The 14,301-nt window shown below is 52.7% G+C and overlaps 1 protein-coding gene across 1 annotated transcript; it reads right to left on the bottom strand.

Moving 5' to 3' along the window:
- Window positions 1-578: 578 nt before the first annotated feature.
- On the bottom strand, window positions 579-10,206 carry LOC114038369 (b(0,+)-type amino acid transporter 1-like). The gene is given in 7 exon segments (XM_027855659.1): window positions 579-1,027; window positions 2,230-2,317; window positions 3,309-3,433; window positions 3,686-3,815; window positions 4,885-5,018; window positions 9,486-10,029; window positions 10,031-10,206. Coding segments are annotated over 7 exon segments (1,431 nt in total). The 3' UTR covers window positions 579-793.
- Between the last annotated feature and the right edge of the window lie 4,095 nt (window positions 10,207-14,301).

Raw genomic sequence — 14,301 nt, 5'->3', positions numbered from 1 at the left:
CCCAGTGCTTAACACAGAGTGAAGACATTAAGTGCTTAATAAATGCTTGTTGACTTGGGATCTATGCAGATGACTCCTAAGTCTCTCTGTCCAACCTGGGTCTTTCTTCCTAAGCTGGTAGACCATCACTGTAAGATGATAGGACATTAGATCTGGAGGTATGGTGAAGGCTAGGGAGCACTGTGCTCCCCCTTTCTTGACCTGACTCATGTCATTCTAGAATAAGCTGCCATTTTGGTATTCAATGGGTAGTCACATTCACCTGGATGGTTTCCTTTCTTTTTCCTCAGTTTGTGGAGAACACATTAGTGCTATGGGAACTCAACCAGTAGTACCAGACAGCCCTGCCCCTGTCCCCCTCCTCCTCAGGAGAGATTCAGCCAGCTTTGCTCTAAGTACCTGACCAATGGGCATTAGGACAGGGGTCCCAGAGCCCATGTGCTATGGGGAGTGAGGGAGTGAAGGAGCATTTGGTAGGAAGTCACTATAATGCAATAAAAGAAGAAAATATAGAAAACCATAAATGCAACATTTAAAATATATATATTGAAGAGAGCAGAAGTAAGTTCAAAAGGGAATGAGCAGGGAAGTTTTGTTGACAACATTTAATATGTACATACACATACACACAAACCCCAACCAAATGATACGTAACCAAAGTTCACCATTTCATGTACAGCCTTCTTTTCTATTCTTTGTATATTGAACTTTCTGTGTTCACTAAGTTCACGATAAAAAATAGAAATATTAAGTCAAGAGACATGGCAAGATAGGAAGAGTGACCCAGTGACCATCAGTCCACATTCTTCACGGTTGGAGCCACTTCTAGGAAAAGCTGAAGTTGTGCTGTGGCCTCCTGCAAGAGTCGGGGCTGGGATCTGAAGTAAATGATGGGGAAATACACCACGATGCCACTGAGCATGAACAGGAAGACGTAAAGGAATTCCATCTGTGGTTGGTCAATGATGGGCGCCAGGACCAGGTAGATGGAGGCCAGCAGCACAATGATTGGGATGATGATGGGGACCTTCAGAGGAAGACGACACCGACTACTGGTCATTCCAGCCCCTCCCAGCCCCCATTTCATAGACGTGGAAACTGAGGGCTAGAGCTGGAAACAGGGAGCAGAGTAGATGTCCTGCCTGATGTCCTTTCTCTTCATCCAATGGCTTTCAAAGGCTTCTTTCTAACACTACTTCTGGGAATTTCCATCGATTGTATTTTACCTTTACTAACGACCCAATAGATCTCACAAGAGACAAAGAGTCTAAAATGGACCCTGGAACTTCCTTTTCTTCACAGATGAAGACTGAATTGTAATCTCTAGAGTGGTGGGTGCTGCAGGCTGGGCGCTTCCTCTCCCTCTCGAATCAGGAAAGGTAGGAGGAGAGGAAGGGGAGGGGATCAGAGAAGAAAGCCCTTCCCTGATCTAACCCAGGCTGATGAGAAAGGATGGCAGCCAGCTGCCTTGCTCATCCCTAGGGTTAACCCAGAGCTCAGCTCCTGGCCCATAGCAGGTGCTTAATAAATGTTTGTTGATTGACTGTTGGATTGACTTTGAGGTTCATCGGTCACAGGAGTTTTCCCCAAAATAACTGCTCCACCATCTATCTTGCTGACCTCAGGTTTCTCCTGACCCCAAGGTCAGCCTGCTTCCCATCATGCCTGGCTGATCACAGGTCTCTAAGGTCTAGTCCAACTCTAGACTCTATGGACAGCTATGGCTGCAGACCCCAGTAGCCCATACCACAGAAGCTGGACCAGTTCTGGCTTCTGGGCTAGTGAAATCTCAGCAGAGCTGGAGGCTCTCCCACCTGAGTTCTTCCTTTTGCCTGCTCAGTCCCTTCCCTGGGCTCACACCCTGTTCCTTTCTGGTGAGCTCTAAGACCTGTCACCCCCAAGACAGAAGGCATCAGGAGATACCACCAAGTTGACGGCTATCAACCAAATGGGATGGAGCAAGAGGTTGATGCAAACAAAAGGGTCCTCAATTCCATCCCCCTTCTCCCACTGGTGAGCTCTTCTGGAACCTCCGTTTTGAGGAAGACCAGCCATCTTTCATTCCTCTCCTTCTCTGCTTCTGACTGGCTGGACTTCCCCACAAGGTCTCCACCCCAGCACTTCCTTCTTCTGCCCCATTAGGAGGTAAGCTTCTTGGGGGCAGGGTCTGTTTGTCTTTTTACTTGTATCCTCAATGGCTGGCACATGGTAAGTGTTGACTCAATTTACCTTGTATGATCTTGGCAAGTCTTCCTTCTTAACTTTCAGATAAAGGAGGCAGCTGATGGTAGATCCATGAATCATCCACAATATAAAGCTAAGAGAGAACATGCTAGCTTATTCCCTGCCTTGAGTAAGGGCCACAGTCAGGGAGGGAGGGAGCTAGGGCTGGCCATGTGCCAGGGGCAGCCCCTGACTGATTCCAAGGCCATTTCTCCTGCAGCCAACCCCCCTAGAGGAGGGGAAGGAGGCAGCCATCTTTAGGGCCGTGGAGTCGGGGAGACCTGGGCTTGGCACTTGCTGAGTTCGGTGACCCTACCCTAGGCGAGACTCTTCACCTCCCTTCCCTCCACTAGAGACCCGGGATAATACTAGGTCCTTCTCCAGGATTGCTGGGAGGGTCAAGTGAGATAACATGTGTGAAGGGCTTTTGGGAATAGTAAATCACCACAGAAATGTAGCAGCTGCCGCCTCTGCCTCTGTTGGGACGGTCAGCAGCAACAGCAGAGGCTACCCCAGCAGCCAGTCAGCTCCTCAAAGCCACCGCCGCCCCCCCCCACTGAAATAACTGGGAATCTCCCCCTCCTTGTTCCTGGAAAACTCCTCAGTACAGACAGCTCAGGATTGTATTCAGTCTTTTGACTAGTGCTCATGACTCACCTTGAGCTCAGAGTGCACTAAAACCTAAAGATCTTTTTTAGAGAAACCACTGTGTCACAGGCTGCCTGCCATCTTGGAATGAGGTTGATTTTTGGAACCCAAGAGTCAAACATTTAGCCTTATATTTGCTAACCTGACTCCTCTTAAGAAAGACATGTTGGCCATCCTAAAATGAGAAGTCGGTTGATTTTCTCTCCTCTCTGACCCCCAGCCCAGTGGCAGGGGACGGAGGCAGCACTCTGGGTGTCAGAGTCCTGTGGCCAAATCTCCAGCGTTCCAAGACTTTGGATCAGTCCTCTCCCTTCTGTCCTGCTCTGTCGGGGAGACGTGTCCCTAGAGCTCCTCCCACTTTGCCTTCTCACCCTCTCCTCCTCCCCACCCCCACCCTACCCTCATGGTCTCAGCAGTAGCAGGAGCTTTGCCCTTGCCTGCAAAAGTTGACAATGCTGCTGAAGTTTCCAGGGATGATCATGATCAGAGCCACTGCCGACGTGAACGTCAGAGCTGGAGAAGGGGTGAGATACTGGACGTGGGCCATGGACAGGATACCTGGCTGAGGTGAAGAAGGTGGTTAAGCACTGGCAGGGACCTTCTGGGAGGACAGTCACAGGGGATGGAGGCTTCCTCTTGGCCAGCACAGAAACTCCTGAGCCAGTCCTGACTCAGAGGATACGGGTGGGGGCCAGCCTGGGCAGTGAGTGCCTTCTCCCCCCAGCCCCAGCTGGAGCAGCAGGGCCTGGAGAAGGGAGCTTGCGGCAGGGGCAGGAAGAAGCCCCATGAGCCAAATGGTGTGGCCCTTCCTTACCATATGCCCCTCCCTGGCCGCAACGTAGCACACTCGGCTCCCGCTGAAAAACGCTCCGTTTACTGACCCGAATGTTGAGAGAGCCACTGACAGGGGCACCAGCCAGGCCCAACCTCCCAGCATTTGATTCCTAGAAAACACAAAGGGCAAGAAAATAAATGTGCATGGATTTGCACATTTATTCCTTCTCTTTCCCTGATTTGCTCTCTACTCAAGCAAACCATAATCCTGCTGGGGGGAGGGCCTGTTCTGGATCTTCAGATCCTTTTAAGCAGCTGGGACAGAGCCGGCCTATTGTAGCTGTGGCTGTTGAGTTGTTTCAGGTGTGTCTGATTCTTCATGACCCCATTTGAGATTTTCTTGGCAGAGATACTGAAGTGGTTTGCCTCCTCCTTCTCAGCTCATTTTACAGATGGGGAAACTGAGGCAGAAAGGGTGACGTGACTCAGCCAGGGTCACACAGCTAGGAAGTGTCTGAGGCCAGATTTGAACTCAGAAAGAGGAGTCTTCCTGACTTCAGGGCTGGTGCTCTATTGTAGGACCAGAGAAATACTTCAAGGCAGGGGCCGAAAGTGGCTGGGGAGCCAAGGGCTAGGGACCATTTTCCTGAAGACTTTCCTCACAAGTCTGTGAAGGAGGGAACGCCGGGATTACTGTTGCCATCGAAGGAGGGGTAAACTGAGGTTGAGAGGTGTCCGAGGCCAGAGCTGACTCCCTCCCCAGCAGGCTGGCATACGGGAGCCACAAGAGGACAGGTGCACGGACGCTAAGGGGAACTAGCGGGGAGAAGGACTGGAGGTTGGAGAACGGGAGGAGAGGATGGCCAGCCCCAGGACCAGGGGTCCTGGGTTCCGATCCTACCTTGGCCACTCGCCAGCCAAGTAATCCAGGGCTACTCACTTTCCTTCTCACAGGTGGCTGAGCATGACATTTTCCTAGTCTATACTTGGGATTCTATACAAGGAGAAGGTCCTGAGAAAGAACCCTGGGGGTCATGTTGGGACAGTGAAGGCATTTGCCTCTCACTTTTTAAGTAGGAAAGAGGGTTTTCCTTCTCTGGACTCAGTTTCTACCTCTGAAAAGTGGGAACAATGGTGCTTGGGCTTTGTCCACACTCAAACACTATAGGGACTTCAGGTTATCCTTTCTGCCCAACCCTGGAGTTTTCCCCCAAGGGACACCCTGTGGCTGCTGCTCACCCCCAGGTGACTGCCAGAGCGCTGGAGCCCCGGATGTCACTGGGACTCATGACCACCATGTAGCTCAGGTTCACGAGTATGTAGAGGACAGTGACCAGGGGGATGGAGATCACTACAGCCCTCACCAGGTTCTTCTGCAGAGGGAAACACAAAAAGGGACTCAGGTGCCCTCCTCCCGCTCCCCACCCCCATGCTGGATTCTCAATATTTAAGCATTTTCTTCTGTTGCTGCCAGGGGAAAAGCACCTAGTCCCGGTACTAAGGGTGGACAGAGATGATAGGCCATGGCCCCTGCCTGCCCTGGGGGGCTTAGGATCCAGGTATGCAGATACATTCAAGAACAGGGAACTAGCAATATGAGCGGGGGACCAGCCTGAGCCTTCAGAAAGGGCTGAGTGAGGGTATCTCACTTGGGGATCTTTGTGAGATGAGGTGGGGGGAGGAGGAGGAGGAGGAGGAAGAAGGAGAAGAAAATAAAGAAGAGGAGGAAGGAAGAAGAGGAAAGAAGGGGAGGGGGAGGAGGTGGTGGAGGAGGAGAAAAGGAAGAAGAAGAAAAGAAAGAAAGAAGAAGAGGAAGAAGGAAGAGGAAGGGAGGAATTTTAATATTTCTATAATACCTTTAGACCTGCAAAACCTTGGCCTCTCCTGGGCAAGGAGAGCTGCAGCTTCCAGGAAGGAGCTTGGGCTCTTTCTAGCCCCTCATCTGGAGGGTGGCCATCAGTTCTGGGCTCTACCGTTTAGAAAGGACACTGATCAGCCCTGTCCAGCAGAGGGTAGCCAGGCTGGGGAGGGCCCCAGAGTCCAGCTGGGCAGCGGCTGGAGGAATGGAAGAGAGTCAGCCTGGGAAGACATGTGTGGGATACAGTGAGTGGGCACAGCTGTCCTCAGGCACTTGCAGGCTCTCCTGCTGAAGGAGATTAGCCTGGCTCTACTTGCAGGACTGGGAGCCTTTCTATGGAAGATGCAGAGGCCATTTGAGGCCACAGGTCAAAAAAGAGACCCCTGACCACGAGAGTCGCCCCAAAGTAGAATGGGCTACTGGGGTGTGCTGGCGGCTCCCTCTCCCGTCCTCAAAAGTGCTGAGCCTAGGCTTGAAAACCTTTTGTCCAGAAAGTCAGAGTGGGGATTCCTCCCCCCCATCCTCCTTCCTTATTTTCATACTCCCTTCTTCTTTCTTTCCTTCCTTCCTTCCTTTCTCCTTCCCTCCCTTCCTCCTCCCCTCCTTCCTTCTCTCCTTCCTCCTTCCCTCCTTCATTCCCTCCCTCTTCTTCTTTCTTTCCTTCCTTCCTTTTCTCTTCCTCCTCTCCTTCCTTCCTACCTTATTTCCACCCTCCCTCTCTTCTTTCTTTCCTTCTTTCCTTCCCTTCCTTCCTCCTTCCCTCTTCCCTCCTTTCCTCCTTTCCTCCTTCCTTCCCTGATTTCTTCCTTCTTTCTTTCCTTTCTTTTCTCCTTCCCTCTCTTCCCTCCTTCCTTCCTTATTTACACCCTCCCTCCATTCTTCCTTCTTTCTTTCCTTCCTTACTTCTCCCTCCTTTCTTTCTTCCTAATTTCTTCCTTCCCTCCTTCCTTCTTTCCTTTTTTCCTTCCCTTCTTTCTTTCCTTCCTTCTTTCTTTTCTCCTTCCCTCCCTCCCTCCCTCCCTCCCTCCCTTCCTTCCTGTTTAAGCTGGACTAAATGGAGGCCATAGGATCAGATGTCAGGGTCACCTCCAGTTGTCAGATTCTGTGATTCTGTAAGAGCTGCTCATAGTGATGGGAGTGTGGAAACAGCATCAGGGCCTCCATTGTGCTCTATAAAGTAAGATTGTTAGGCCAGCCCTTTCTCTCCCATAGCAGCATGCTGCAGCTCACAGTGAGGGGTATTTGACCAAAGCTCATAGAGTTGAATTAAGCCTTAGACTTTTAGCACAGTGGATCCTTGGGGACTTTCTAACCTGCCTCAATGACCCTCAGGGCTATCAGCTCTCAGCTCTGCTCAGGACGGAGAACAGGGCCCAGGGCCTTGTGTGTGTGTGTGTGTGTGTGGAGGGGGGATGTGCTGGAAGGGGATGTGAGTCCATCTAAAGGCTGACAGCCCTGGATTTGGGGCAGTGTCAGATAGAGGGAAGAGGAAGGGCAGGGGAGAAGAAAGGAAAGGGAAAGAGAAGGGGGAAAGAGAGGAGGAGAAGAAGAGGAAGGGATGCTGGACAGGACAGGAACTATAAGGGCAAGGTGTGTATTGGGGTCAGCTGGTACCTGCTTGAGAGAGCCAATTGTTAAAATTTCAGTACAAGCATTTACACCTTGGAAACTGGCAAACACAATAAATCAGGTCTTGCTTTCTTGTTGCATTCTTGTCTAAACTTAAGGAAGTGATCAGGGAAATGGGAATAATGCAGATGAAACTTTAAAAATCTGTCTGGGATGCATTTTGTTCCCTTTGGAGAGCCGGTAGTTAAACATTTACCAACACACAGTCGGGTAAAGGTGTGGTTACAGAAAATAGTAAGATAAATCAGTTAATAAAAAGGCAATTATTAAATGTTCAGCGCTTGTGATAGATAGGCAAGTAAATAAATACGAGCCAATGCTGCAGTTGTGGGAACGAAGGACCAGTTTCCACTTCACAGCTGAGTGGAGCTCTGGATTCCTAAAGGTAAAGGTGAGAAGAGGTCGGCTGGCCTGCCCAGAGCTCTCTGGGTGGTTAACCACTTTCTTAGTTCAGGGGAATTTAGGGGAGTCCCCGGGACAGCCAAAAGCCCAGAACCAAGGTTTGACAGCAGCCCCTCCGTGGCAGCCCTGGGGCCCATGAGGGATGGGGGAGGCGAGTGAGGCGATGTCCCTGAAGGCCTGTCTCCCCTCTTTCCCCCCATGAAAGTCACTGTCTTCATCGAAGCCTCTGAGTTAAGGGGTGAAGGTCTGGTTCCAGGTGAGGTGTGCTTGGTAATGTGTCTCTCCCTGGGGAAACCCTGCCCCTGCCCAGGGCTCCTGGGTCATCCTTACCTGTCAGGCCCCCCGGGATAAGGTCATAATAACAACAGCACAATAATAGCGCATCCCCCCTGCCTGCCCCAAGCCTTCTCATGCATGGTCCTCACCACAACCCTATGAGATGGGTTCTGAAAGTATCAGTGTTCCAATTCATCGAAGAGGAAACTGAGGCCTGGAGAGAGGAAGAGGCTGGTCCCAGGGCCCATGCTAGTGAGCCTCGGAATCCCCAGGGCCCCCGTGGCAGCTCTGTCTCCCCAGCAGGCTCCCCAGGCTCAGCCTTAGCCTCTACCCAGCCAGCTGCTGCCCTGGCAGTCACATCCCCCAGTGGAGCATGGGAGGCCCATAGGGCTGGGTCCCTCCCACCCAGCCTCCAGCCCTGCTCTAGAGGGCCTTATGGGAGCTGGCAGGAAGCAGGGGCCCCTTCCTCATTGTTGGCCCTCCTGCTGCCCTACTCAGCACTCCTAGGGCTTCAGTTACAGAGGCAGCCTTGGGGAAGGGCCCCCCAACCTGCAGGGCAGAAACTCTCCCTCCCTCCCAGTCCTCCCCTCCTCCTTCCCCCTCCTGGGTTCTCCTGGCCCACTGCTTGGCTGGCTTTTTAAAATGAGTTGGCATTTGGAGTTGGAAAGGGCTTTGCCTCAGAGACAAACTGCCAGCTCCTCAGCCTGCCCTCCAGAGCCCTCCACGCCTTCCCAGCCTCTCCTGACTCTTCTCTCTTCTCCTGAATGCTCCAGACCAAACCGCTGTTGGCCAGCCCGTTTCCTCCTCTCCTCTCCCCACCGTGCCCACTGGCACAGACTGTCCTCCCATGGGTGATATGATCCCTTCTCATCTCTCTGTTGTTGCGATCATCTTCCAGGCTGCACCCCAGGCTCTGCCCCTTTGTTTAGGATGAGGGCTCCTAGAGCCTCGATGGCCCTGAGCGTTTAGCACTGTGCCCAGCAGTCCTCAGTGCTTGTTGACCGACTGACTGATCTCTGGGGGAGCTGCAAGGGAGCAAGCGGTCCCTCCTCCCCTTGTCCTAGAGCCCCGCCCCCACCCTGTAGCCTCTTTATCTGTACACATGCTGGGTCCCCCCCAGGACACTGTGGGCTCTCCCTGGAGTAAGAGAGCCTGCCATTTTGATGAAGGTAAGCTGGGGGAGACAGAAGGGTGGGGGAGCTTGTGGGAGGCCCGCATCGGAAGCCCTGGGAGCTGGGGGCCCCTGGTCAAAGCTTCCTCTTCTGTAAAAGGAGGGGTGTAATAGCATCTGCCTCATAGGGTTGTTATGGGGACAAGCTGAGATGACATAAAATGTTTTGCAGACTTTCAAGTGTTCCCCAAGTGCTTCCTGCTAGGATGTTTTTCACACGGTCCGGTCCGGTCCGGGCCGATGCACACAGCGGGTACTTAGATGCTGAATGGGCTCCTCCGCTATCCCCCTCAGTGCAGAGGGCTTCCTTCCCCTGGGGCTGTTGAGTTAAGTGAACGGCTTTCGGGGGGCCTCTGAGATAAGATGAGGCCACCTGTAATCCAAACAGAACAGACCACCTCCTGCCCAGCCCTGCCCCTTCTGGTGCGTGGTTCGTGGTGCCCAGTTAGGAATCGAGCCTGCGGATGTGCGATCGATAGGTGGGGAGGGAGGGAGGACACTCACGTCTGCCTTTCTGAGCTCTTCGGTCACCAGATTCAAACTGTTCCACCCACTGAAAGACCAGAGGCCCTGGTAGAAGGCGACGCTGATGCTTCCCGGCTGCTGGGTGGTGCCCGCGAAGGCGTTCCGGAGGGCGTCCCACGCACGACCCCGGACCAGGACCCAGAGCCCTCCGCCGATGATGACCAGCAGCGCCAAGACCTTGGCTACGGTGCACAGGTTCATGAGCCCAGTGGCCAGCCTCACGCTCCGGCAGTTGACCAAAGCGACGATGAGGATGCAGGCGGCGGCCGCAAACTTCACCAGCACCACCGGCATCAAGGGGCAGCCGGGGTAGAAAGGAGCCATCGCATACTCTGCGAAGGTCAATGACATGGCGGCAATCGCAGCCGGTCTGACCAGCAGGGTGGATACGTAAGTCACCAGGAAGGCGGGGAGGGACCCGAAGGTCCTGAGGATATAGATGTAGTCTCCTCCGGACTCCGTGATCAGTGTGCCCAGCTCCGCATAGCTCAGCGCTCCCAGGGTGGCCAGGAGACCGCAGGCTGCCCCCGGGGCTGCCCATGTGGTAGAGCACACGCTGAGGATTCATGAAGATCCCGGCGCCGATCATGCAGCCTGCGATCAGCGACACGGAGCTGGCCAGTCCCAGCTCCCTCCGAAGCCGCAGCTTGGCGGGCTCCGCATCCCTGGGAAATGGCGGCCTTTCCTGCTCTTCCCCCATTGTCTCTGAGCCGCTGCCAACAGGTGCTGTGGGCAGCGAGGAGCAGGGACCGAGACTGAGTCGGGACCGAGTTAATGATTACACCTGGAGTTTGGCCGACAGGACGAAGGGCCCTGAACCAGCGGGTGAAGAGACCCAACTACCTCTAGAGGCAGAGCACCCTTGACTTCACTTGGGACAGGGCAGTCCAGGGCAAGACGCCAGGCGTTTGGAGTCAGGGAACTGAATGCGAATCTGGCCTCTGCTCTTTGCTATCAACCAACAGCACCTACTTGTTTATTTAGTGCCAGGCACTATGCCAAGCCCTGGGGATGCAAAGAGAAGCAGACAGTCCCTGCCCTCAGGGAGCTTACAGTCAAATGGGGGAGACAGCATGAAACAAATACATACCGACAAGCTATATCCAGTAAAAAATAGGGAGTAATTAGCAGAGGGAAGGCGCTAGAATGAAGAGGGGGTGGGAAGACTTACTGTAGAAGGCGGGATTTTAGCTGGGACTTAAAGGAAGCCAGGGAGGTCAGGAGTCAGAACTCGGAGGGAGAGTGATCCAGGCCTGGGAGGCAGAGAGAATGCTGGAGCCCAGAGATGGAGGGGCTTGTTCATGGGACAGCCGGGAGGTCAGGGGGGGCACTGGATTGAAGAGCTCCTTCGGGGAGTAAAGTGTGAGAAGACTGGAAGCGGAGGGGGGGTGTTAGGAAGGGCTTTGACGCTGAATGGGATTTCGCTTTTGCTCCCCGAGGCCATAGGAAGCCAGTGCGGTTTATTGAGAAGGGCAGTGACATGGTCAGACCTGTGCTTTAGGGAAATCACTTTGGTGGCTGGAGGATGGACCGAGTAGGGGGAGACCCAGGACAGGCAGGACCACCACCTCCCCCGGAAGCTATTGCCACGATCCAGGTGTGAGGTGATGGGGTCTGCACCAGGGTGGGGGCAGCGTCAAAGGAGACAAGCTGTAGAGGTGCATCTCCTGGCCTCCTTCTGCCTCAGTTTCCTGCTTTTTAAAATTAGGGGATTGGCCCAGATCAGGAGTCTCAACCTTTTTGTGTTCTGTATCCCACTCTGGCGAAGCCTACAGATCCCTTCTCAAAACCTTTCTTGGTTGCCCACAAAGGGAAGGAAACAGCTAACTTTCAGTTGGACCTTAGTGAAACTAAAGATATAATTTTTTTCCCATCCAAGTTCATGGACCCCTTGAAATCTGCCCATGAACCCCAGGTTAAGGACTCTTGGACTAGTACTATCTAACCCTGATCCCTTTGCCTGCTGAGCTGGAACCAGGAAGTCTAGCACCTGGGGCAAATTTAGAATGGGCAGGGAGGAGAAGGGGTGCAATCTGAAGTGTTAGCCAAGGGATAATTGTGATGAGGCTGGGAGGTCCAGGTACACTTGACCCCAACGAAGATCCCTGACCCTGGAGGCTCTGGGCTCCCTTGGAGCAGTTTGGGGCCAAAGGAGAAAATGGCAGGGAAGGAAGGAGTAATATGGAAAGAGAGTCCTTGGGGAGGGGGGAGAAGCCTGGCACTCAGGTGGAGGCAGACCCTCTGCTGGGATACCATAAGCCCCTTAGAGCTGTAAGCAAGGGAAAGAAGTCCCATCACTGCAGAATCCCATCTGGGGGGGGCCCGGCCACCTTATGGGTTGACTCACACAGTCAGGACCCAGAATGTGACAGGAGGCAGGGACGGCCATGGCCACCCACACCTGAACAAGATTTCTTTCTTCTTCACCCCTGGCAAGTAGTGATCCATCCTCTGCCTGAAGACCTCTGGAAGGTGGACCCCACGTATAGTGGGAAAAGCCTGGAGTCAGAGGACATGGGTTCAAATCCTCCCCCTCTGATGGCCAAGTCTCTTAAGTGCCTCAGGCCTCATTGTCCTCCTCCATAATACGCAGGAGTTTGCCTCAGTGACCCTTCCAGCTCAGCCTTCTGACCCAGGCAGCCCATTTCCTTCAGGAGAGAAGGTTAGAAAGCTTTTTTTTTTTTAATCTGCCTATTCATAATTCTACCCCTGAGGCCAAAGGGAGCCCCCCTTCAGCTGGATGCCGAGTCTCCTTGCTGTTACCCAACCCCAAGGCCTTGGGTCTCCTGCCTGGACATTCCTAGCTCTTGCAAGCCAACTGGGAAGATGGAGTAAATTGAGCAAAACAAGCCCACATGCATTCCTTAAGTGCCTTCTCGTACTTAGCCTGGCTGAGGGGAGCTGAATCATCTTTCAGTCTGTCTCCAGACACCTAGCACCTCCCAAGGAGATAACAGATTGGTGGGAGCAGGGCTGGGACGCAAGCAGCTCTGAAATGAGGGAAGAGGAGACAAGTGTGGCCAAGGGGTCAGAGGAGGGTGACACCTTGGGCAGGCATTGCTGGCATGGGGGCTGGTGAGGACAAAGGCCCAGAGATGGGAGAGGGTAGGAAGAGATGGGAAGGAAGCAGCTGGTCGGGACGGCTTCTGGAGGAGCTGCCAGAACTTCATGGGGCCCTGCGGATGAAGCCTGCACCTTGCCTCAAATCTCACCTTGGATGTTTCCTGGCTGTGGAATCAGTTAGCCTCTCTGGGGAGCAGTGCCAGGAGTGAGATTTCAGGGTGAGCATCGGCACCTTGGAAACCAACCAACTCATAAGTTGGGGCTGGGCTGATTGTCAGGTGGATTGTCTAGACTTAAGAAGGTGTGAAATCGGATTAAATTTAGGGTGCGTCCTGCTTGCTCTTTTTTCCTTTGGAGAGCTGGTTGTTAAACATTTGCCTGTACACCCTTATTAGTTATGCTTTCTATAAAATGAGGATACCCAACTTTGTGAGATTGCTATGAGTCCCAAGTGAGAAAATGCATGTAAAGGGCTTTGCAAACTTCCAGACGGAAGGAGGGGATACACACTTGTATAGTCCCCCACTGTGTGCCAGGCACTGGGCTAAGTGCTTCACAAATATCAACGCATTTAATCCTGACAACAGCCCTGGGAGGTAGATTTGACAGAGGAGGAAACTGAGGCAGGCTTGCTGCACAGCTGGGAAATATCTGAGGCTGGATTTGCACTCATCTTCCCACCCCCTCAATGCCTCTGGTGGAATAATTGAAATTATCTCTAATAAAAAGAGATTTTAAACAAGACATTCTGAAACTCTTGTCGTCATCTTTTTTGATTATTACTCAAACCTTTTAGCGGTTCGATGCTGTGTTATCTTCACGTTTAGCTCACAGAATCCAGACTGGGCAGGCGCCTGGGGGGGCCATCTGTTTCTTCAGACCAGTGCCTGAACAGATGGTCCTTAAACGATTTCATGTAAGTGGCCATCCATGAAAGCCCATTGCAAACCTTCAGGCCAGCCTAAATGTTGGTTTATTGGTATGACGATCATACAGTCTTTGCTTGAAGACCTCTTGTGACAGGGAGCTCACTACTTCCTGAGACAGTCTCGCTTGGTTTCTAGGCCGTTCTTCCTTTGATTCAGGTGGAATCTCCTCTTTTGGGTGGAGGGGGGTGGGGGTGGGAAGGGTGGAGTGCACTTTTCTATTTTGTTGTGAAGTGGAAAGAACAGCTGTTTTGGAGACAGAGGACCTGAGTCCTGGGTCTGACCAGTTTTAATTGAGAGCGGTCCTGTAGATCCGGAGCTCCTTGAGGGCAGGGACTAATTTGCCTTTCTCTGTACCCGTATCCCTGGCACACAATAGGCGCTCAATCAATGCTGACCTTGGGCCAGTAAGACGCAGAAAGCACCAACATCCCAAGGTTGTTGTGAGAAAATGTTTGATGAGCCTCGAAGAATTTTAGAAATGTAAATCATCAGCATTAGTTCTGGCTTCTGGGGTGCAATGGAAAAAGTTTGATTGACTCCTGAATTCGTTGTTGCCCTCCAGTCCTGTCTGACTCTTGACAGATGAGGAAACTGAGGCAAATAAGGGCCAGTCACTTGCCCAGGGTCACCCAGTCAGGGTCTGAAGCCAGATTTGAACTCGAGAAGATGAACCTTCCTGATTGCTGTCAGGTTATCCACTGCTCCATCTGCTGGCCCTAGGATAGTTGTGAACACTGCCTCATCCACAGCTAGGAATCTGAGAAGCGGAAGACTCAGAGCTCGACCCCGGGTCTCTCGGCTCC

This window comes from Vombatus ursinus, unplaced genomic scaffold (genome assembly GCF_900497805.2).
Source record: "Vombatus ursinus unplaced genomic scaffold, bare-nosed wombat genome assembly UNPS02010980.1, whole genome shotgun sequence".
Classification (NCBI taxonomy): Eukaryota; Metazoa; Chordata; class Mammalia; order Diprotodontia; family Vombatidae; genus Vombatus; species Vombatus ursinus.
Note: the sequence above shows the minus strand (reverse complement) of the source record. Positions and strands in the feature narration are given on the sequence as shown.